The 25,121-nt window shown below is 33.9% G+C and overlaps 2 protein-coding genes across 2 annotated transcripts; one reads left to right on the top strand and one right to left on the bottom strand.

The window, feature by feature from the left end:
• Positions 1-12,097: 12,097 nt before the first annotated feature.
• LOC115965304 (uncharacterized membrane protein At1g16860-like) lies at positions 12,098-16,451 on the top strand. Its single transcript, XM_031084496.1, has 4 exons — positions 12,098-12,912; positions 15,665-15,820; positions 15,903-16,114; positions 16,258-16,451. The coding sequence occupies exons 1-4, from the start codon at positions 12,172-12,174 to the stop codon at positions 16,448-16,450; spliced, it is 1,302 nt and encodes a 433-aa protein (XP_030940356.1). The 5' UTR covers positions 12,098-12,171; the 3' UTR covers position 16,451.
• A 3,503-nt stretch (positions 16,452-19,954) lies between these two features.
• LOC115963559 lies at positions 19,955-20,707 on the bottom strand. Its single transcript, XM_031082598.1, has 2 exons — positions 20,377-20,707; positions 19,955-20,295 (listed from the first exon to the last, which is right to left on the bottom strand). Exons 1-2 carry the CDS (start codon positions 20,705-20,707, stop codon positions 19,955-19,957), a joined length of 672 nt encoding a protein of 223 aa, XP_030938458.1.
• Positions 20,708-25,121: the final 4,414 nt, after the last annotated feature.

Below are 25,121 nucleotides of genomic sequence, written 5' to 3'. Positions count from 1 at the left end.
ACCTCAAGAAGGTTTTTTAAAACTAAATTGCGATGTCGTAGGAAGTATGCTGTGTAATTGGGTAGGAAATAGGCTGGCTTCTTAGCTTCCTAAAGTTCTCCCCTGAAATAGCAGAGGTTTGAGCCATTTTATGCTCAATCTGAGTGAAAAGGAATTTGAAGCTTCAAAATATTATAATAGAGAGTGGCCACAATACAAAGCCTATGTTGATGCTTTATTGATGGAATCCTTGTACATATCCTATATAAGCTGACAACTTAGAATTTGAATGGTGCTCTATTGTTTGGATCAATATGGAGTCAAATTTTGTAGCCCATCACTTACGTAAATGGGCATTTGATTTATGTTTCTTTAGTTTGCCGAAGCTTTACTTCTTCTCTTCAATATTTTTATTTATTTATTTAATGCTAAATGAGAAGGAGCTCCACCACTGCCATGTGTAGCTTGGTAGTAGGAGTTCTCATATCGTTTTATCTGATATTTAACCGGAGTTTAGTGATTTTAGTAGTGACACTTCTACAAAACAAGTGTGCTGTGCAGACAGTTAAAGAAAGTAACCTACAACTAATTAATTATTAAGGACCTAAGCTCACTGGCTTATATATTAAGTGTACGTTTGGATACGACTTATTTTACTGAAAATTGAAAACTGAAAATAATAAAAAAATAATTTTTTTTTCTGTTTATTACTGTTTAGCATTGTTCATTAGCCTAAATACATTGTTCATGGCCAATGAATAATGCATAACATGTTGGGTTAAATAAAAAGAAAAAATTCAAAAAGGTGACTTTACTCCAGACGCAGACATAAACATCCCTATCCAAACGAAGCTTAACACATACAGCAGTATCCTCATCAAGGTTTAAATGGTACACGTAATACCTTACAGTTACGTAAATGAGTTCATATGTATATAAAATAAAAATAAATAAATAAAACTCATTTTTAATTCAAGGAAAAAAAAAAGTGTGAAGGAGTTTCAAATTTAAATTTTCCTTCAAAAGCGGTATGCTTTGAAGAGAGATATTTGTATAGTTGTTATTGTTTAACATATTTGGATCTACTTGTAGCCCCAAAAAAAGAAAAGAAAAGGAAAAAAGCTGCAAACCAAACCATCTAATCAATTGAGTTTCAACTAATCAGGGAATAACAACAAACATGAAACAAGTCATATCTATCAACAAAAGCAAAATGTGTTTTATCCGTACCACGAGGTGGGGTTTCTGAAAGGAAAAGTGGGAGGAAGCATGGTCCATGAAAGAGTTACGAAAAAGTTGAGGCATTAATTATAAAATCAATCCAAACCACTAAAATAATAAAGAAAGAAAAAGAAAAACAAACAAAAACAGGGTAGGAATTGAAACCCAAGAGTATCAGTGCATGCGTTGCCGACTACATCTCTCCAGCTATTGAGTGTGTCATATTGTCACTCAATTTATAAGTCAATTAGTTCACCTTCCTACTTAAAATCATTGCCCCCTCAATTATATATGTCAATCAATGCACCCTCCTCCCTTAAAATCACTACTTTCTACACACTAACCATTTCAAGTTTGCCATAACAGGACACAACCTAGTGTCAAGTCAGTCTTGTTGTGACAATGAAGTTGTATCTTCTACGGGATTAGTTAGCTCCACAACGACTTAAAAGATCAAACAAATTAAATATACAATCTACGATTTTCAATTATATGTTAAAAATAAATAAACACTAGTCACTAATCCGTATAATGCAAGAAATAGACTAACAAAAGTTGTAAATTTTCACTTATAAAAGTTAAAATTTAAAAGGAAAAAAAAATACTAAGACCAATAGTGATAACTCTAACACCAATAGTGTTATACGGTCTCAACTTTCAGATAAATAAAATGACTTTGTTAGAGAGTGAAGACAAATAAATGTACCAAATATTGAGTAAAGATTGCTTCAGTCATCTGGCTTAAATAGTAGAACTATTTAAAAAAAAAAAAAAAAAAAACCTTCCTTTGGACACTTTTAAGCCAATAAACAAAACAAACCCTCATCACATGCACAAATGGGAGAAATTTGAAAAGAATAGATTTTGAAATATATGAATGTAAAAAAGAAGAAGAAGAAGTACCCATTGAAAGGCAAAAAATAGCATTAATGGAGTAAAAATGCAAATAGATCATATATATGAAAAAATAATAATAATAAAGGATGAGGTATTAAATTCAAGTTGAAGATGAGCTACTAATAACATATTACATTTCATAATTTATATCAAAATTTAAATTTATAAAGATGTAATTCATGCCTCTTAGCTGACCTTTTATTTACATACCAACAATAAAATAAATAAATAAATAAAACAAAGTCATAAATCAAAGTTTACAATTGTTTTATGTGTTAGTTTTTTATTTATTATAATTTATTATAGTTTCTTGATTACACCTAGCATCATTATATATGAATGCTAAATACAAATGTATTCATAACAAATTAATGGTGAAGTATGTCTGGTATTCCATAGCAAAAATGATTCTCAATAGGATTTGAAATCATGAAAAAGAAATAAACTAACAAAAAAAAATCCAAAATATTTTATTTCCTTTTCAAATTAGTGGTGAGGAAAAAAAAAAAAAAAAAACTACATCTCTCTCTCTCTCTCTCTCTCTCTCTCTCTCTCTCTCTCTCTCTCTCTCTCTCTCTCTCTCTCTCTCTCTCTCTCTCTCTCTATATATATATATGTATTATATATATACCTACCAGTCCTTCATTGAGGCATTCCCTTAACTTGACACTAAAATCAATGTAATAAACTCCAATATACTAGAGCTAGGAAGGAAAACTGATTAAAAAAAAAATCTACCCAAACTCCTTTCATAATTCATACCCAACAAAAGCTAACATGTATGTATGTATATATATATATATATATGTATATATATATATAAAATAAAAACAAAACAAAAAGGGGGAAATTTTTTATTGCCTTTACCCTTGGAGCAAGGTTGCTCTCTAAGAAGCTTGGCTCACTCCATAATGCTTTGCAACCACCTACAAATCAAAAAATCTCAAATCAAACTGCTGAATTTTTTTGAGATTTTCTGGTTTACGGTTTTGTTTTTCTATCTCTAAACGTAGGATTATAAGTTAAATAAAAAGAGGCTGCATTAGGTTTGGGGTTAGTGCCACGGAAGATTTCGGGTTAGAAATAGTTTTTTTTTTTTTTAATAATGCTGAAGTGTATAAACATGGGAGCTCTAAAAATGTGGGCTGAGTTTGTGTTTGCATTTGAGTGACAGACAGAGACTGGGAAACAGTTTGAAACAATTTGGGTCTATGTTTATGTATCGAGTTTTACAAATATAAAATCATAAAATCAGATTTTATGTTTTTTTTTTATTATTATTGGGTTTTAGAAGTATAAAAATCGAAATTTTTGTTTTTTTTTTATTTAAATAATGCTGATGTGGAAATTTGTAAAGCTTAGCAAAAAAGTAGGAGGCTTCGGTTATATATATATATAAATATATATTGATTATCTCACATCTCATAATTCTCATCCAATAATATCATATATAAATTGCTCGATTTTTTTATTGGACTATGTGGAATCTAGTTTTTATGACCCGATTTGATATAAAAGTACAGTTTTAATGAGATTTTTTCTAAGGCTTAGTCCATGAAGTAGAAGCTTGGGCCAATAGGCTCAAACTTTTGGCCCATTTTTAGCCTATTGTGGATCCTCTGTGCAAAATATAAATATCATTGTTTCAGATTATGATTTGTCATGTTGTTTTCAAAGAGAAACATTGTACTGCCACATCTTATATTTTTTCACTAGAAATAGTAAATCATTATGACTTCGTGGACGTTGGCCAATTATTGAACCACGTAATTTCTTGTATCGTGTGATTTTCTTGTATGTGTTATTTTTCTCAGGGACGGAACTAGGATTCAAAGTCGAGGGGGGCAAATATAATTTTCTTGAGAGGGAAAAATATAATTTTTCATGAACTTATTTTCTAAAATCTTAAATATATACCTATTATTTAATATTTTAAAAAAATTTGGGGGGGCCACAGCCCCCCTCTTCTTCAACATAGTTTCGTCCCTGATTTCTGTATGTTGTTCCACCTCTTACAAATCTAAGAATTCGTGTATATTCCATTATTTTCCCTCTTGAATTCTTCTTCTTTTATTTTTCTAAAATAGGAGTAGGCACAACAACAACACCACCAACAAAAAGTTTCCAAATTTTTTTTCTTGTTAAGAAGTAAGCAGATTCTAGGAGCAGGTCATAACAAAATGAACGTATAGTAATATTATTTTTCCCTAAATTATAAGAATTACTGCTACACAATATAACTCTTTTCAAAATTTCTTGCCGATCGCCAATGTGAAAAGAGTTTTACTCAACTCAAAATCTCAGCAACACTCTACCTCTCATCCACACTTTCTTATTATTATTATTTTTTTTGGAAGAATCTCTCTCTGTTTTGTAATGACCAATTGAAGAAAACAAAAGCTAGCATTGATCTCTAACATTAATTTCCAATAAATACATTAATACAAGGCTGTATATATAAATATACAAATTCATTAAGACATTGGCCATGCACGATGTCAAAACGTTTGATGCACATGTTTTTTTGCTTAAGAAAACAAAAGATCACCCACCTCCCCCTTTGACATAAAGATCCGAAAGCGATGGCAATTATCGTAAGATTTCAAAAGCAATTCAACCAAGGTCTCTTACACTCATCAGGTCGACTATCACTAATTATAAGATCAAGTCAAAGGTGCTTCTCCTTAATAAAGGGTCTCAACCAGCTCTTATGTCATTGTTTAAGTCCTCTCTCTCTCTCGATTGATTCATAAGACAAAGTGTCCTTTTTAATATAGATTTATACCTTTGGCCCATACTATTATTCTGTTAACTTATCATCAACTTTACATACAAATGAAAATTTTAGGTTAGCCATTAAAAAAAAATGTTAGTAAGAATTGACTAAACTTATGACTAATTAAGACAACTAGTTATGATGTGTCCAAGTCATGATATTAGTAGACCCATGTTGAGATTAGGTTACAAAACTACCCAATTTATTGTAGGAAGAAGTAGAGCAATAATTCTCTAATACATTAAGAGGCATTTGGTTCGCTATAATGTGCCCTTGATGTGATATACATTACGATGATATGACATTAAAGTTTTGTATTTATTTTATTTTTTCTAACATTACAATAATTTAAAATTACAAAATATATTACATTATCTTAATCTCATTACCTTCTTAAATAATGTAATATTGTATTCTTGTATTGAGATTACATTAATGTAAGATTATAATAACGTAATATTACAGCATAATGTAACATCACAACATACCAAATGCCCCTAAACATATGTAACATCATTATTGAGACTTACACATATTATATATGAAAATAATTTTATACTATGCATCAAATGCATGAAATATATGCCTCTTTAAATATAAGGAAAAGATTGGTTTTTTTTTTTTTTTTTTTTTGCAGAAGTATTTTATGCATCAAATACGTATGTAACATCTTTTTCAAATTGTGTGGAGTACATCCACGAATGAGACTCACATACTTTGAACTTTGAAGGAGATGCTACATACATCTAATATATATAAGATACCACCTCCTTTTTATTGAGTTAGCATGGTACTCTAGGGACCATTACTAGGTTGTTGAGTGGTCTTGTGCTACAGTGGTCCATTTGTGGGTGAGTTTAGACAGATAGTTTAAAAAACAATCTGTCAATTTTTATGATGAAAAGCTAGCAAACAAATGTAATTTTCACAAGACAAGAATCCTTTGCTAAAAAAAAAAAAAAAAAACAGAGGCTTTTAGGGGCAGAACGTCAGAACCAATTATCAACATGCAAGTTTGGCCCACGAGAAATTCAATGACGGAAATACCACCCCTAGTTTTCTAAGGTAATGGGGCTTTCGAAATCAATAAAGTTTAGGCACAACTTTTTACAACTTACTACAATAGTTGATTTAGCCAAAAAATACTACAATAGTTGATTGTGATTAAAAAAAAAAAAAGTTTACATAAAAGTTATTTTCTACCATTTTCAATTATTTTAGTAAGTTGACAAAAGATATATCTCTAAACTTATTGTTTTGAAATCTCTCTAGGAAATTTAGAGAGTAATTAAGCATATAAAAAGAAGGAAACAATTAATTACAAGACAAAATTCTATAATTTTTCACAATTATTGAGGTGACATATTCAAGATTGGATCCGAGGTTATGTCACTAAAGGCATTACCTAAAACTTTCGATTAGAAAAATGTAAATATTCTAAAATAATTAATTTTATTAGAAAATTTATGGGATGTGTAAGCCCTTCACCCCTCAAGGCTCCAAAAATTGCAAGTTGAAACCCTATGTTTCACCCAAAAAAAAAAATTGTTGTATGTGTGTCGAATCTTCATTGATAATAAATTTCCTATAAAAACTTGAGACATCAATTTTTGTATTGCAATTATCCACATGGTAACTTATGAACTTAAATCACCCAATTTCCCATTCAACCACACACCAAACAATTTCTCTCTCTCTCTCTCTATCTCTCTCTCTCTCTCATGCACACACAACACCAAAATCAAAACTAGAAATTAGATTTTAGCTTTCTTTCACTATGCCTCACCTTACCCATGATAAATTAAATTTCATTTTTAATAAAAATAAATTTTTAGTTTTATGTTAAATTTTAAACGTGAATTATGATTTTTTATTTTCTATATAAAATTAATCTCCATTTGATTAGTATTAATTTTTCGAGTTATATACTAAATCCGTCTTTGTTTAGATAAATTGACATGGTTAGATAATCCTATCATTATTAAGTGAAATTACATTAGTAACTTCGCTAATTTGCATAGAAGTTATGTCTGAGTTCGAATTTTCAAACCTGAATATAAAAATAAAAAAGTGAACAAAATATAGGTTGTTTACACATTTTTTGCTCAAAAAAAAAATATGACATTTTGATTTTTAACTTTTTTTTTTGAGTAATCAATAATATTTTATTAGAACACACACGAAAATAGTAATACTATTATTTTAAACCGAATTTATAATACATTACATAAACAAAGTACAACTACAAAAGGACCTACCTTTTATAGTTATAGATTAAAGTTATAAATAACGAATACTAGACACATACAACTAATATGAGATAAATATTCTTTTTTTTTTTTAGTTCTAACTCTCTCTTTCTATGAGCGAACAAGAAATATTCGCCATCGTGTGCTTTTTTTTTACACCTTATTAGCTACTATTGAATTTCACCACCGACTCTCAAGAGTAGTGAATTTCCGAAGTTGCCCTCCTCAATTTCTCATACTCTCGTCGCTGAAGTGAAGTGTTAAAACTTTTTTTTTTTTTGAAACTAGTGAAGTGTTAAAACTTAAAGCATGGTTGAAATTTTTTTTTTTTTTTTAAAAGTGTGAACATGGGGCCCAACAAGTTGGGATCCTATGAAATTGAAATTGAACCTCTTGTTAATAAGTGGAAACTAAAACTATTCAATGAGACAATAACCACATTTATTATTTGATGCCTCACACTTGATTCAATCACGACCGTCTGATGAAGCAATTGGACCCACATTAGCACGATTTAAATGCCGAGGTCCTTCCCCTCGTGGAAAACTGATGTTGGGTTAATTATAGACAACCGCTAGGAGCCTAGGACCAAAACTGGTTGATTGATCCCATTTATCACCCCTTTTTCTTTTCTCTTTTTTCATTAAATGTTAAATGTGTTACGTTATGAGTTTTTTATTTTATTTTATTTTTAAAAAAATACCATACAAAACTTAGATATCTTATTCGACAACAAAAAAATCTTACTAATTGAGCTAATAAAAATCTACCGTATTATATTATAATTGATGTATACTAAAAAAAAGTTAATGATTTATATGAAAATGACATTACACTAATTTCAAATTATTATATCAATAAATTATGAAAAATGTTGTGAAATATTTTGAGTACCTAATATTGTTATTTAATTTAGGTTAAAATGTTGGAATTGCTTCTAATTAATCCATTAATTTTCCAATTTACGTTATGGTTGGCCACATTTTTGTTTTTTTGTTTTCTTAATATAAGAAAGTAGTGTCTTAGTCTCTGGCCAAATTAGTTCACTTGTTGCACATAAGAAACTCAAAAACCTGATAAACTGATAATGTGGTAGCTGAAACTTAAGACCTTCAAGTTTATAACATGCCCTGAAGTCCATTAAACTCGTCACCTAGTGTCCTTGAAAGACTTCATTTTCATTGTTAACCTATTTTAAAATGAAATCTTTTTTTTTTTTTTCTATTTTTTGTCCAAAGCAACATCATTTTTTATGTGAGTTTACATTAAGATATTTATGGAAAGAGTATATTAATGATATTGTTGTAATATTCAGGGGAGTAAATTGTGAGTTCTCATAAATAGGAATCAATGTAGAGGTACCTTCAAATTTACACAATGCAAATAGTATTAAATAGGTTGAGAAATACAATACCTTTCACAACCGTTTATATAACATGTTTTATATTTGGTGCATATAAAAAGCGGCTTTAATAACGACTACATATAAAAATAACAACTACAATCACACTTTTCACTCTAACAAATTGTAGTAAAAAAAAAAAAAAAAAAGTTGACCTCAATTAATAGCATTTTAACCCTAATTTATTTTTTATTTTGATTGTGTTTATTACTTGGCAAAAAAGTTTTTTTTTTTTTTTTTTTTAATTTTAATTTTTTAACTTGGCAAAGGTGTGATTGGAATTAATCATGCACCGTTCAATCCATCCCATCGTTAAACAGAATGTAATGATACACAATATATGTAGAAGATCTTCTGGCAAGCAAATCTAAATTGTAGGACCCAATCACCCTCAGTGCCAACTTCCTAATGGGACAAATGGATGCAGTTCGACCACGACAGATGATAAGAAGTATAACTTACTTTGAATAAGAAGATAATGTTACTATGAGGGTGCTCTCTTTTGTTATCAGTAAGCTTTGGTTTTCATTGGATTCATTACAAAATAGATGCTTACTTTTTTTCATTGAATCATTTATTTAGATGGGAATAACTTGCAAAATCAAGATTAATTCAAACACTTCCATTGTACCGGTTTAGTCATGCAAACAAAATATTTAATATACAAAAAGTTGGAGGAAAGTGAGAAGATTTTGTAGAAGTTAGACTTAAGCATGACTTAGAGCCTAAACATTGAGTTTAAATAATTTATATGTAATAAAATCAGTTATTTTATTACTCTTATTAGTAATAAATTATTATTATTTTTTTGTTTAAAATTATTTGGGAGGGAAGGGAGATATTGTCGAACCCACTACACTAGTAGAGACAAGAGAAGTTGTAGGTGCCATTGGCCTACAAAGTACAAACTCATTTCCAATGCCATAAATATAATATTTATTAGTTAGTAAACATTTATGGCCGAAATAACTATCCATACTCAAAGTTAGTTTTTTTTTTTTTTTTTTTTTTTTTTTTTTTTTTTTTTTTTTTTTTGAATAAAAGGCTTGAGTTTTGAATTCTGCCTACACCAAAAATTAATTAGTTTCTTAGTATAAAAATAAATTGCAAGTTTACAACTACCTACCATGAAATGTGCATCATACATTCGAAACCGATTGTATTTATTATTTTATATATAGAAAAATAATGATTGATCATGAATGTTAAATGTCTCAATACATTCTTTTTTCATAAGGGTAATCATTATTTAATGAAAATAGATTTTATCATAAAACAGGTCTTATTTTAATGAATAATGTTAGGACCATAATTTTGTCACAACTTGCCTACATGGAACATCGTGAATGGTGAAATTATGGACCCACCACTCGTAACTTACTATATGAGTAAGTTGTGGCAAAAGTTATGATCTTAACATTTTTCCTATTTTAATATGTGATGGTGTATCAATGGCTACACCCATCCTTTCAAGAGGAACATAATCGACAGCTCTCTGCACCTACAACACAAATGAAAGCTCAGTAGTGGCATTCTAATGCCTAAATTAGTATCTATTTTTCAATATAAAAGCTTAAATTTGGTAGATTTCAGACTCAAAGATCATTAATTTTCAAGAATTGTGTATTTCCATTTAGAGATCAGTCTTCTACTAGACTCTTAATCATTTTTTTTGAATGAACAATAATATTTTTATTATAACACACACGAAAATAATAATAGTGTTTTAAACTGGGTTTATAATACATTACATAATTAGAGTACAACTATAAAATGGCCTATCCTTTGTAATTGTAGATCATTAAATCGTGAGTTTCTCCAAATATCCTACTTGCAACAGTTCATTTTTTCTTTTTGGGTGGAAAATTGTTCCTCTATCTTGAGCTAACCGAGAAGGGCTTTAAAAAAATTCACTCTTAAATTCAATATTTTTAATATTAATTTGTTAGTACATTTTTTCTTATAAAGATCCTGGTCAATTTAATTTGAGAGTCACACCTACAAAACTATTGTCTATTTATTCCATGAATTAATTATCCTAACTCCCATTTTAACTCTAGCCTTTATTAACAACATTTAAAAAGGGGGGGGGGGGGCTAAAGTTGTGTCCAAGACATTTTTTTTTTTACAAAGGTGGGTGTTTAGACCTCTTCGAGTTTCTAACTATTTTCTCAGAGTACAACTATAAAATGAACTATCCTTTGTAATTGTAGATCATTAAATCGTGAGTTTCTCCAAATATCCTACTTGCAACAGTTCATTTTTTCTTTTTGGGTGGAAAATTGTTCCACCATCATGAGCCAACCGACTAGGACTTTAAAAAAATTCACTCTTAAATTCAATATTTTTAATATTAATTTGTTAGTACTTTTTTTTCTTATAAAGATCTTGGTCAATTTAATTTCAGAGTCACACCTACAAAACTATTTGTCTATTTATTCCATGAATTAATTATCCTAACTCCCATTTTAACTCCGGCCCTTATTAACAACATTTAAAAAAAAGGGGGGGGGGGCTAAAGTTGTGTCCAAGACTTTTTTTTTTTTTTTTTTAACAAAGGTGGGTGTTTAGACCTCTTCGAGTATCTAATTACTTTCTTAGAGTACAACTATAAAATGGCCTATCCTTTGTAATTGTAGATCATTAAATCGTGAGTTTCTCCAAATATCCTACTTGAAACAGTTTCTTTTTTCTTTTTGGGTGGAAAATTGTTCCACCATCTTGAGCCAACCGACAAGGGCTTTAAAAAAATTCACTCTTAAATTCAATATTTTTAATATTAATTTGTTAGTACTTTTTTTCTTATATAGATCTTGGTCAATTTAATTTGAGAGTCACACCTACAAAACTATTTGTCTATTTATTCCATGAATTAATTATCCTAACTCCCATTTTAACTCCAGCCCTTATTAACAACATTAAAGAAAAGAGGGGGGTGGGGGGCTAAAGTTGTGTCCAAGACATTTTATTTTTACAAAGATGGGTGTTTAGACCTCTTCGAGTATTTAACTATTTTATCAGGTGTATATAATTCCCGTTTCATATGCATCAGGTTATTAAATGGAGGGTTTTCATAAAAGTAGCCACAAGATGTTGGCAAGAGACTCGTAGATATAATAAGGCATTAGTAACCATTAAACCAGACCCTTAAGCCCAAGATTTGATGAAGGAAGAAAAGAAAAAGTCTAAGAAAAAAAAAATTTCACAACTTCTTTCTATAATTGACAGTTTGTGAGCAGTGAAAAAGAAAGTAGGTCTCGTGTAGAAGTGTGAGATAGTGATTGTGGTAAAAATTATGAATTATTATAAGTTACCGGAACAAAGAAAAAGGTAAATAAAAATGACTGCATAAAGGCCCATCATGTCCCATCAGTTTCACACAAAAAGCCAAACTAATCACTTCTCTGAACTCAGGCTCAGCATCAAACACACATACAGTTTACAGTACCGCCATTTCAAGACATAGGACACATCCGTCATTATTCAAACTCCTCAGTCCCTTTTCTGCCATTTCACACACATTCTCTCTCTCTCTCCTACTTCCACCTACACACTCACTCACACTCACAGAACTCTCACTCTCACTTCACAACTACTCAACACATCTCTCTCTCTGTCTCTCTATCTTTAGAAACAAGAAGGCGAAAATGGGTAGTCGAATTCAGTCGCACCAGCTGAGCAATGGGCTGTACGTGTCGGGTCGACCCGAGCAGCAGCAGAAAGATAAGCCCACAATGGGTTCACGCGCCGTCCCCTACACCGGCGGCGACGTCAAGAAATCCGGCGAGCTCGGCAAGATGTTCGATATCCAAATTCTCGAAGGCCCGGGCCCACACCCACCTCCGTCTTTGAAATCCTCACGCCCGTCAACAAGCGGGTCGCTCCGATCCGGATCCGGGTCCACCTCCGGCCCACTGAGCTCCAAGCACACAACTTCCTCCGGCCCAATGACGAGAAAGTCCTCTGGGCCCATGCCGCTCCAGCCCACGGGCTTAATCACCTCCGGCCCGCTCGGATCATCAACTGGGCGTCGGTCGGGTCATCTGGACTCCGGGTCCGGGTCCGGGCCGGGAAAACCGAGCTACGGTGCGGCCGTGACGAGCTTGGGTTCGGGGGCGGAGGTGAGGGTGGGGATTGGGGTGTCGAAGGCGGCTGTTTGGGTGTTTGTGGTGGCGGTGGCGATGGGGTTGCTGATTGGGGCGTTCCTGATGGTGGCGGTGAAGAAGGCGGTGGTGCTGGTGGCGGTGGGAGGAGTGGTGGTGCCGGTGGTGGCGGTGGCGGTTTGGAATTGCCTCTGGGGGAAGAGAGGGTTAGTAGGGTTCGTGAGAAGGTACCCCGATGCTGAGCTTCGAGGTGCTCTTGATGGACAGTTCGTCAAGGTCACTGGGGTAATTTCACTTCCATCTTTTTCTTTTTTTAATTTACTACGTATTTATTATTATATTATATTATATATATGTTATTAATGGAATCTAAGTAAGATTATAAATTTTTTTCGGGGTTTACATTTAAGGTAACACATGTCAATTAAGGACCCAACCGAATCCTAGGACCTTGTTGTGGTTATTTCGTAATGATTAACAATGGATTGAGTGTAAAAAAGAAAACACTAAAAATTATTTTTTTATTTTTATTTAGTCTGTTGAAGATGTATAGCAGACCTCCAAAGTTTTAGGGATGTGGTGATGATGATTTTGGAAAGGAATGTGGGTAGTTTAGTTGGGTGAAAAGAAGAGAGAGGCCTAAAATAGAAAGAGATTTCTTTGTTTTTTATATTTACTTTTAGGGTTATATATGTGATGTGTGGACTTGGATATGGAATTATGGATGGATGGGTCTTTTCTTTGACTAAGGCAATCTTTAACTGAGATTGACATTTCTGCTATTTATTTATTTGGGTTTTGTTTTGTTTTGCCTTTTGTTTTAAGATTCCTTAGCTTTGATAATGATGTTATAGATTTTTATTAGGGAAGTGAGTGAGATTTTAGATATTGCATATGAGACCCAGTATTTGTTCTTGGGTTTGAATGCCTTGCTTGCACTTTGCATGGTGTCGGATTGCTTTGCAAGTTAGGAACTTGTTGAAGGTACTAGTTTGATTGGCATGTGAACTTGTCCAGGGGGACGATATGTTGCAGGTTGGCAAGGTTGAACGTGCTGGTTAGAATTTGGAAGGGACCACATTTTGCTTCTTTGATGGTAAAAGGATATAGATTTCAGTAAGTTGACTGCCAAACATGGTTTTGGAATGGGGATTTTAAGTAGTAGTAATCTTTTGTTTTACCCTGATGGTTTTACTGCGTGAATGCATGTAAACTACTTGGAAGTCATGAATGCCAATTGACTACAGACGCCACTAGACTTTGCCAATTTCTTAAGAGGGTCTCCAAGATTGATTTCAAGATGGGCCTTTTAATGTGATTTTATACCACTGAAATGATCATAGTGGTTCATTTAAATGAATGGTCTCTTTCATTGTTAATGTTGACAAGCTGAGGTAATGTTTCATATTTTCTTAGATGAAGGTGGAAGACTTTGTTGAACTTCAAGCCACCTTGTTTACTCTGGTCCACATGAACAATGCATTCTTTTTCTTCATCTTTCTACTTGTTACTGGGTTACTTCTCTCTGTTTATTTTTTGGATAGGTAGATGGTGGGGGTGTGGATGAAGTTGGGGTTTGAGCCACAACCTGTTTGATCTGGACCAAACTGGTCCATCACAGATGGTTCTGTTGGAATACTACGTTGGATCTGGGGTTTAGTTGTATTTCAAAACCTGCCTAGTTTTGGCAGGCACAAGAGGAACCCGGTGAAACTGATCCGAACAAACCCCCCCTCCTCAGTGTCGTGCCTGCCCCCTCGTTGCCCACCTAGTCCTTTTTTCACCTCACTCACTATGCCCCTTGCCAGCATCACACAGCATCCGATCTGGCCTCATTGTCACAGCCCACCATTGATTGGTGCAAAACTGAGTCAAAGTTGGCGTCGGATCATTGTCACCACATCAGATCCAGCCAATTTTGCTTGATCTCCCTCCTTTGGCAACCACTCACCCACAACCTAGGGAAACCGAGCAATCTGACTGCCGACTCAAAGAGGAATCTCGATCAAGAATCCAACCCATTTTGGTTGGCAACAATTTGAATCTCCTGCACCTGATTGAGATTGGATTGGATGATGGTTATGCGAGAAATTAGAACTGATACAACCTGTGCTCAGCCTGAACTATAGGGCTATCACTTGAATCCCTTCTTTGATTTTAATTTGGAAAGCGTAAGAATCATGTTGAAAATATATGCAGATTCTGGTTGAGATTTGAATGAACTTGGATGGAGACTCAGGGAATTGTTTTTTGGTTAAGCCTGAAAAGGCAAAAATTATATTGGGTGGTGGCTAAGAGAAAAAGAAAATGAAGGAACAAAGAAATTATAGACGTTAGAATCTTGACTTTATCAATAAATCTGGTTTCTAATTCCATGATATAGTGGTTAGGTTGGTTGATATGTATAATAGCCATAACATGAAAATTGAAGTAACAACTTTATGAGGAAGAATATCAATAAGTTCTATGGGAAATCCTGTCAGCTGTTTTGGTTTAGAGGTTGCTATTTTAGCCATTTCATTATCTGTTGAGATAGTCCGAATGGCAAAGGACTATTCTTAGAAAATGAATAGAGTAATATAATTTCTATAGGATTTACTAAGCTTGATTTGGTGGATGTCCACTCCTCAGGATACTCAAATATTCCATCTCCTGATATCAGAATTATGTTCTGCTCAAACAGTATCAAGTGATCTCCAATGTAAGTTTAGTGGGAAAATACTTTTCATTGAAGCGTTTAGAAAGGTTTATCTTATCAAGTTTTTTGGAAGTTCTGTTGTCAGTCAGAAAGTTATAAATTCATCTTCTGCAACAGAATACGTGAGCTGGTTTTGAAATTTTACTGGTTGTAGAAGTTTCTTATCAATATACTTGTGTAGTTTGACTTTTATATGATTAAATAACTATATTCTTAATATCTTGATTGATAGGGAGGAAAAAAAGAGAGGATAATTTTTCTATTTTCCTATTTTTCAGTTTATCTTTTATATAAGTTATTTCAAGTGAAGTAATGAATCATATTTCTCTCTTTATGTAGGTTGTTACTTGTGGTAGTATTCCTTTGGAGTCATCCTACCAAAGGGTACCAAGGTGTGTATATGTGTCCACAGAACTCTACGAATACAAGGGATTGGGTGGAAAATCTGCAAATCCTAAACACCATTGCTTGTCGTGGGGATCTAGACATTCAGAGGTTAGTATTTCCTATTGACTTGCTTCAAATAATGGTTTGAGGATCAAAGATTGGTAATAATGCAGTTACTTTTAATGAACAGAAATATGTGGCTGACTTTTACATATCAGACTTCCAATCTGGGTTAAGAGCATTAGTAAAGGCTGGTTATGGGGCTAAAGTTGCTCCATTTGTAAAACCAGCAACTGCAGTTGAAGTCACAAAAGAAAACAAGGACTTATCTCCAAGCTTTTTACGTTGGCTAGCTGACCGCAGCCTCTCTAGTGATGACCGTATAATGCGCCTCAAAGAAGGGTATGCCAATGATTGTATTGTTATAAGCCTTCTTGTATGCATTGTTTTGAGAATTATAAGATTAGAAGTTGAGATTCTTAGATTTTCAGTTTTCATACTTTTTACAATTGAATGCTTCATAGAGGATGTTTGTTGTCTTTCAGGTATATCAAAGAAGGGAGCACTGTAAGTGTAATGGGGGTTGTTCGACGCCATGATAACATACTTATGATTGTTCCACCTTCAGAACCTGTCTCAACAGGCTGTCAGTGGGTCCGCTGCCTTCTCCCTACCTATGTTGAAGGATTAATTTTGACATGTGATGATAATCAAAATGCTGATGTGGTTCCTGTGTAAAAAATTTATATCGTCTTTATGTTTTGATAAATTCCCAAGTAAATATTGGAAGGGCGGAATTGATGGAAAAATGCTACACCGCCTGAGTACGCTGTTCTTTCCTGTCCAAATTTAAGTGTGTAAATTGCCCTAGAAGATCAGAGCAAGAAGCTGAAGATCACGTAATAATCAATGAACTCTAGTTGGTGGTTAAGATGCCACAAGCTAGGATGCTAATGGAGATGATGGGGGAAAATGGATTTCCACCATCAAGAAGTTAGAAGATGTATTGTGAGGAAGTTGCACATTTTGATTTTTGCTAATTTGATATGTACATAAGTCGAGTTGATAAGTTGCGGTAAATGGTTCAAAATGGTTTGCTACTCTCAATTATAGCATAAACTGTAGAATTATTGGTATTTATGTATTAAGATCTGATTTTAATTAGTCACTGTTTGATGGTGTGAATTGTTTAGGGGATCTTGTCAATATTCATATTCATCTATTCTTGGTGAAATTATGTCTCTCACATAAAGGTAGACCTCATCGCAAGTGAGATTTATGTTTATGTGAGAGGAAGGTGTAGTCCACCAGATATATTGAATAATTTATCCTGTTTTTGCTATGTACCAATGAAGCTTTCCATTCTAGTGTTAAGAACTTGTACTAAGAATAATAGGGGTGTTATTTCTTATTCTTATTCCTTTTGAGTTTCTCATTGGTAGATTTGTTTTATTGAGGTATTGAAATGTATGATAGCAGACACCTTGAGAGAAAGATATAATAAATCTTGCTATTTCTATTGGCTTTCGTCAATTAATTAAGCTCTGCAGTGTAATTTATTATTAGTTTTCTTCAATATTTCAATAAGTTTATCAAAAATCTTGTAATTTAATTGGTTGACACTTTAATTTTCAATAGAGACATTCATGATTTAGATCTCCCAACTATTGATGTATAAAAAAAAATTTCAATAAATTTCTTTGTAAAAAAATTGTAATTTTTAGTTATTTTATAGACAAAATAGTAAGATATTAAGAGTTAGTGTAGTGATTTGATTACACTATATATTTGTTCACAAATTGAAAATTGCATGATATGGTGGTTGATATAGATAAGCATGTTTCATGCTTACTAAAAAATGTATACATCCTTCCATTATTATTATTATTTTTTACATTTTTGATTGTGTAAATTCATAAATATTTAATTTTTATGGTTTTTGTATCAGTTGTTGTCAAAGCAACTAAGCATGAGTAAGAATGTCATATTCTAAATTTACTATTATAGTAAATTACCTGTGTGATGCACAAATGTATATATAGGTATATACATGAATAGATTGTAATAATAATAATGTTTGAGTTTGAAGAATATTGTTTCATAAAATTGTTAAAGTGAAAATTCAAGTTCTGGAATTTTCTAAGTGAAAATTCAAAGTTAGGCATTTTTGATCGGTCGAAACTTTGGCTTGATTGGTTGAAGGTTTGAAATGGTAAAGAAAAAATCCTAAAGTCTCTGGATGTCTCAATCGCTGCTCGATTCCTATTCGACCGATCAAAAAGAGCATTCGATCTATAGAAAGTAATTTTCGACCGATCAAAAATTGTGAATTAGGATTTTTTGTAGAATTTTCAGATGACTGTTCAGAGGGGCTGAAGAAGTTTCAAGCCTTGTGAATGGTTTTATGAAACATTTTAATTCTTCATATGTGCCTTTTGATGAAATATAACTCTATGGGTATAAATAGAGGCTTATGTTCTCCCCAAAATAGTTAGTTACAAAAAAACACAAAAAATCATGTGGATATTTTTCAAAATTGTTATTTGTAGAACTCAATAAACTTGGTTGTATCTTGGGACAAGTTTGTAGAAACCCTTTAGCAACTTACATATGGGGACAAATATTGTCTAAGGATAACATTCAATTGTGCCTCCAAGTTAATCACTAATCTCCATTTACTTGAAGTGTTCATTTTGTTCTCTCATTGTTACTCCTTGATTTGGTAAGAATCCCCAGCAACAGATTATTTTATGATATTTTATGTAAGATGGTTTTGGAGAATATTAAACATATATTATAAAGAAAAAATAAACTAAATTAGAATAAAGAAATATATACATTTTGAGATATTAAAAATCAGTTTAGTAGCTTCACTACATTTTTGTAGCATTCTTAAGGCAATATTAATATTTAAAAAAAAAAAATCATTAAACAAATATAAATGCAAAAGAGTAACAGGATCATGAAAATCAACTAATTTGTGTTATGTTTATAGACTACATACCATGAAACAAAAGCATGCCTAACTCTCTTACCTTCTTCCACTCATCAATAGTGAAACATTAAGACATGGTGTGGGCAAGTGCTAATGTATGTCTTATAGATAATTTAAAACCATGATAGAATATGACTTTACACTACGCACCAAATATTCACTTTACTTATATACCCAAAACAAAAACTATCCAACCAAATTACCCAAACGTACATCATATTTAAGCCCCTAATTTGAAAAGAAAAAAGAAAAAAGAAATTATCCGTAGAGGTTTGGCAGCTTGATGGTATTGGAGGCTAGTATAACGGAGGTAGCGGTTAATAGTCCTTAATTTTTTTTTTTTAATACTAATATAGTAGCTCAAACAATTGATCAGACAACAATAAAAATAAGGTTTTTTTTTTTTTTTTTTTTGGAGAAACCACAATAAAAATAAGTTAATGTGAACTTTTGAATAACAGTAAAAAAAAACTTAATGAAAAGAGGTAAAAAAATACTAAATGTTAAATTAGAGCGTCATATGGCAAGACAGTGCATGAGGTCTGTGCTTTTATATAAATATATATATATATATATATATTGATATTAATTTGCATTATAGCATTTTTTTTTCTATTTATTAAATTTGTTCACTGAAAAATTGGACTATTAGAAAAAGCTAAGGCATGTTCAATAGCAATGTTCAAACTTAAACGTGTTTAGTAATGATGTTTTATTATAGATGTTTGAGTTACGATTTTCAAATTATGATGTTTAAAATTGAAACATGTATTTTGATTTAGTTTTCTAGTAATGTTTTTGAATGGTAGTTTTGTAAATAAATTGAAAATTGTATGGCCTATTGATAAGACTAAACTTTCTCTTACACATTTCAACATTTTTTATTTTTCTCCCATGGGCCCTCCTTTTTGTTCTTCTCTTCTTCTTCTTTTTCTTTTTCTTTTTCTCTCTCCTTAAATAAAATAAAATAGTATTCTTTTACTACACAATCATAATTTTTTTAAAAAGAATATACACATTCCAAACACACATTTTTTTTTCACATTTAAAAAAATATTATTTGAAATATGGTACTAAACACATGTTTTGCATTATGAATATTTTAAACACGTGTTATTATACAATCATCACTTTTTTAAAAAGAACATACACATTCCAAACATACAACTATTATTATTTTTTTTACACTTTAAAATATGTTATTTTTCTTTTTATTTTATTTTTTCTGAGAAAGAAGACATCAGACTTTATTGAACTAGAAGGGCCAAATCAACCTGTACAAGATGATAGATGGTAGGAGGAACTTCTTCCATCCAAATTACACACTCTGCTAAATTTACAGCTAATTTAGCCAAACAATGTGCAACTTTGTTGCCCTCTCTCTTTGTGTGAGAGTAGAACACTTCTGAGAAATTTCCTGCTAATGAAAAAGCATCCTTGATCAGCAAACCATAAGCAGCCAGTCCCACAACTTTTGTTTTCAGAGCTTGCGTCACTACCAGTGAGTCACCTTCCACTATAACATTATCAAGCCCAATATCAGCAGCAAACTCAAGAGCACAGGCAGCAGCCAGAGCCTCAATCTCTACTGCTTTGAAAGCTTGGTTCAGCGGTTAGGCTAAAGATGTGATCACTAGGCCGTCTCCATTACGAATAACCACACCAATACCTGACTTGTTAGTGTTGGAATAGAGTGCTCCATCATATTTAATCTTGAAAACATTCTGGGCAGGGGGAGACCAAGAGGTCCACTGCTGTCTCTGTCGAGGATGAGCTACAGGTTTAATTGCTTTGAACTCATTGAACCTGTCCTTTGCAAACTGAGCCAACTGGGTTGTGGGACAACAAGACTGCTGGGTCCTCAATTGATTCCATTGAGTCCAAATGGACCAAACAAACATTGTAAACAATTCTAGATCTCTGTCATTTTTTATAATCCAGGCCATAAGCTCACCAAAGCATTGGAAAGATGTATGAGTTCGAAACCTCCACAACACCATTGCTCCCTAAACCCCATCAAGCTCAGCACAGCTCCATATCGCGTGAAGAATATCTTCACTACCTCCAGAACATCTGTCACAGGAATGGTCATTAATAATTTGCCGCCGAGCTAAATTCCTTTTAGTAGGGAGGGAATTTTTACAAGCTCTCCAATTAAGGTGTTTTACTTTGTTTGGTACATCAAGAGACCAGTCTGCCGTCCACAAGCCTTTTTCATAATCTGGAGGTTCTTCAAGCCGATTGAAGTCCACCTCTTCTCTCAAAAACCGATACCCCATTTTGCATGAGTACTACCCATTTGGAGACAAAGGCCAGAAAAGAGAGTCATTAACCTCAAACCGGGACAGAGGGATCTTTTTAATAAGTTCAGCCTCCTGAGGGATAAATATACCATCAATCATCTCTTCATTCCAACTTCTAGTATCAGCATTAATCAAACACTCAATAGTCGCCTCCGCCATAGACTCCAACACTGGAGAAGAGACTCTAGTTGGATGCTTAATTGGCAGCCAATGGTGCTGCCAAATCTTAATGGATCTGCCATCTCCGACCCTCCAACACGCTCCCTTTAAGATGACATCCCTTCCTCTAAGAATGCTTCTCCAAGCATAAGAACCCGAAGCCGAGTCCTGAGTATCTAAAATGGAACAATGGGGAAAGAATTTGGCCTTGAAAACCTTATAGAAAAGAGATTCCCTATTATTCAACAGTCTCCAAGCTTGCTTCGCCAAAAGAGCATCATTAAAATGAATTAGGTCTCTAAAGCCCAAGCCACTTACTAGTTTTGATTTGGTAAGAACATCCCATTGCATCCAATGGACTTTTCTTCGGTCTCCACGCTGCCCTTACCAAAACTTCTTGACCATAGCTTCGATCTCATGACAAAGGCCCAAAGGGAGCTTAAAACACCCCATAGCAAAGGTCGGAATGGCTTGGATTACTACCTTGATTAAGACTTCCCTCCTAGCTTGTGACAAAAGCTTACCTTCCCAACCTTGCAGCTTTCTCCAAACTCGCTCCTTGATGTAATTGAAACTAGCCTTCTTACCTCTTCCCACTAGAGAAGGAAGCCCAAGGTATTTTTCATAAAACTTGATTTCTTGAACTCCTAGAAGGCCTTTGATAGTATCTTTAGTAGCTTGTGGGGTAGATTTACTAAAGAAAAGTGCTGTTTTTTCCTTATTGATCTTTTGTCTTGATGATTGTTCCTACACCCCAAGGAGCTTTAGAATATTGCTGCATTCCTTAAAATTAGCTCTACAAAATAACAAGCTATCGTTTGCAAAAAATAGATGTGTTAGTTTAGGACCTCTTTTGCATAGAGGGAAGCCTCTGAGATTACCCAAGCTTGCTGCATCTTCAATCAAACCATATAGCCCCTCCGTGCATAAGAGGAATAGGAAGGGAGAGATGAGATCACCTTGCCTAATCCCTCTAGATGGTGTAATAAGGCCTTGGGGGGCTCCATTAATCAAAATCGAGTAAGTGATAGATCTCACACAAGCCATAATCAGAGATATCCATTTTGCACAAAAAATTATTTTCAACATGAGAGTTTCCGAATAAGTCCATTCAACCCTATCGTAGGCCTTACTCATGTCTAACTTGAGGGCCATAAAACCTGTTTTACCAAAAGTTTGATTTTTCATACAATGTAATGTTTCAAAAGCCACTAGGATGTTGTCTGTAATAAGCCGGTCTTTTGCAAATGCTGATTGGTGCTCAGTAATAAGGTTAGGCAGAAACTTTTTTAGCCTATTTGCAGGACTTTTGAAAAGATTTTGTACAAGACATTACACAAACTTATAAGACGAAATTCAGTTACTAATTTAGGACTATCAACCTTAGGGACAAGAGTAATGAAAGTGTGGTTAATGGGAGAGGGCAGAATACCTGAATTCAATCACATGAGGACAGAGCTAGTCACATCCTTATCCACCACAGGCCAAAAATGTTGATAAAACAACGGAGGCATCCCGTCTGGGCCAGAGGCTTTTAATGGCACCATTTGTTTAATAGCATCCAAGATTTCCCATTCATGAAAAACTCCAACCAGATCAACATTCATTTCTTCTATTACTACTTGGGGAATTTTGTTTAGAGCTCCACACTGGCTAGCTGGACAAGAGGAGGAGAAGAGCTCGGTATAATAATTGATAAAGGCCTGACCAATATCCTCTGACTGATTCAGCCACCTCTTAGTAAGGTCTCGGATACCTAGGATTGAATTTTTCTAGAGTCTCTTAGTGGCTTTACTGTGAAAAAATTTTGTGTTGCTATCTCCTTTACTCAGCCACAAAACTCTAGATCTTTGGCTCCACAGTCTAGATTCTCTATCGATCAAAACATTAACCTCGGCTTTTAATAGTCGAACTTGTGAGTTGTTCCCCGATCTAATCACTTCCAATTCTGCAGTAGCCAATAACTTCTTCTTATCTGCCAATTTCTTTCGCACATTTCCAAAGCAATTATTATTCCACCAAGTTAAATCCTGTTCACACTTAGCTACCTTCTTTAGAATTGCACTACTAGGATCTGGACTTTCAGTACTTGTCCAGGCAGCTTCAACAGTTTCCCCACATCTATCATCAGAAAGCCATATTTCTTCGAATCTAAAAACTTTCCTTTTCCCCGGAATCTCCAAGCCAGACAAGTTAATAAATAGAGGTAAATGGTCTGAAAAGTAACAGTATAGGTGGTGGATTTTTGTACCTGGGAACAGTAAAAACCAATTGTTTGTTGCTAAACCCCTATCCAAGCGTTCCCAAATAGACTGACCAAACTCAAAATGTTTACTCCACGTGTACTTTGGGCCCACAAATCCCAAATCCATAAGCCCACACTCATCAATTACGTCTCTGAATAGTTGAATCTGATTAAAACTTCTTAAAGCTCCACCCCTCTTTTCTTCTTGTCTGGTTATTTCATTGTAGTCACCAGCACACAGCCAAGGAATATTTTGGTTGCTGTTCAGACTTCTAAGCTTAGCCCATGCTTCATTCCTTTTTGCTACATCAGGTTCACCATAAAAGCCTGTGAACCTCCATTCGTCTCTCTCATTTTTATTAATAACAGCATCAATGTAGTATCTATGGGAGCCTACTACCTTCAAGTTTACAGAATTTTTCCAGAGTAGGACCAGGCCACCACCTCTGGTAGTTCTTGGTACCACCCACTTTTGATCAAAATTAATGTAACTAAGTGTTCGGTCTAGCCTTACTTCGTCTGCCCATGTCTCGGCTATAAACACGACAGAGGGATCTTTTGCTCGTAATATACTTACAAGCTCTTTCTCTGTACATAAGTTCCCAAGCCCACGATAGTTTCAAACTAGGAGATTCATTGCATCTGGCGGAGCTAGTGACCAGCATTCACCAATATCTTAGATTGAGGACCATTTCCCTTGGAAACCTGGCGCCTCTTGCCTGGTAACTTCGAGAGAATTCTACTATCATCCTGGTTTCTTTTCCCCAAGCTAGGAATAAGCCCCTCCTCAGGAAGAGATGGGCTAGTACCTACTGTCCTCACAAGCCGAGTCCACTTCCCTTGGAGAGGTGTATGGGTAGGAGGAGATTTGATATTGGTAATATCACATAGCACCTGCGGAGCTAGATTTTCCTTTTGAATTATTGTAGTAGGTTCAGAGGGAAACACCGGATTTTTCTTACCCATAAGGCTTTGGGGGCAGCTGTAGTCAGTAGGGGAAGCTGCCTCAGATAAGGAAGTAACCCCCTCCACATTATTAACTGAATCAAATTTCCTAATACCCTCATCAATCTCAGCTAGTTTGGAAAGGAAAAGAGAATCATTAGAGACCATTTCTGCCTCAGATAAGGAAGTAACCCCCTCCACATTATTAACTGAATCAAATTTCCTAATACCCTCATCAATCTCAGCTAGTTTGGAAAGGAAAAGAGAATCATTAGAGACCATCTCTGTGAAATTTGTGGGATGCAGATTCGGGGGTAAGTTAATTTCAACACTCGCTTCCCCTAAAGACTCGTCTTTTCCTAATGTAGTGACTGAATCAAAATGAGAAGAAGAGTTGGAATTAGAGGTGTTACCTCCCAAATCCATGACCAAAACGGGTTGGAACACCGCCGAGTTTCCCTTTGGCCTACTAACCTTTCTTGCACTTGGAACCGCCGCCTCCCCATTTTCCTTCCTTGGGGTCTCCTGTTCAAACCACCCAGGTACATAAAAAACATTCTTACTCCCCCTTTGATAAGGAGTAGCTCTTAAGAATGAACCAAATTGCTGTTTTTCAGTTGACAGTGATCCCTTACTCTGAATCCACAGTTTGTATTGTTTATCGACATGGTCTAGGCAACCACACCAGTAACACATATTAGGAAGCCTCTCATACTGAAAGCGAACCCATGATTTTTCACCATTCTCAAGTGTAATCACCCT

Source organism: Quercus lobata, chromosome 10 (assembly GCF_001633185.2).
Source record: "Quercus lobata isolate SW786 chromosome 10, ValleyOak3.0 Primary Assembly, whole genome shotgun sequence".
NCBI classification, from domain to species: Eukaryota; Viridiplantae; Streptophyta; class Magnoliopsida; order Fagales; family Fagaceae; genus Quercus; species Quercus lobata.
This window is presented reverse-complemented; position numbering and strand designations above follow the sequence as displayed.

Coding starts and splice junctions, on each gene's coding strand:
- LOC115965304 (XM_031084496.1), top strand. CDS start 12,172: ATGGGTAGTCGAATTCAGTCGCACCAGCTGAGCAATGGGCTGTACGTG. Junction 12,913..15,664: donor AGTTCGTCAAGGTCACTGGG/GTAATTTCACTT, acceptor CTCTTTATGTAG/GTTGTTACTTGTGGTAGTAT. Junction 16,115..16,257: donor ATAATGCGCCTCAAAGAAGG/GTATGCCAATGA, acceptor GTTGTCTTTCAG/GTATATCAAAGAAGGGAGCA.
- LOC115963559 (XM_031082598.1), bottom strand. CDS start 20,707: ATGGTGTTGTGGAGGTTTCGAACTCATACATCTTTCCAATGCTTTGGT. Junction 20,296..20,376: donor TTCCAACACTAACAAGTCAG/GTATTGGTGTGG, acceptor CTTTCAAAGCAG/TAGAGATTGAGGCTCTGGCT.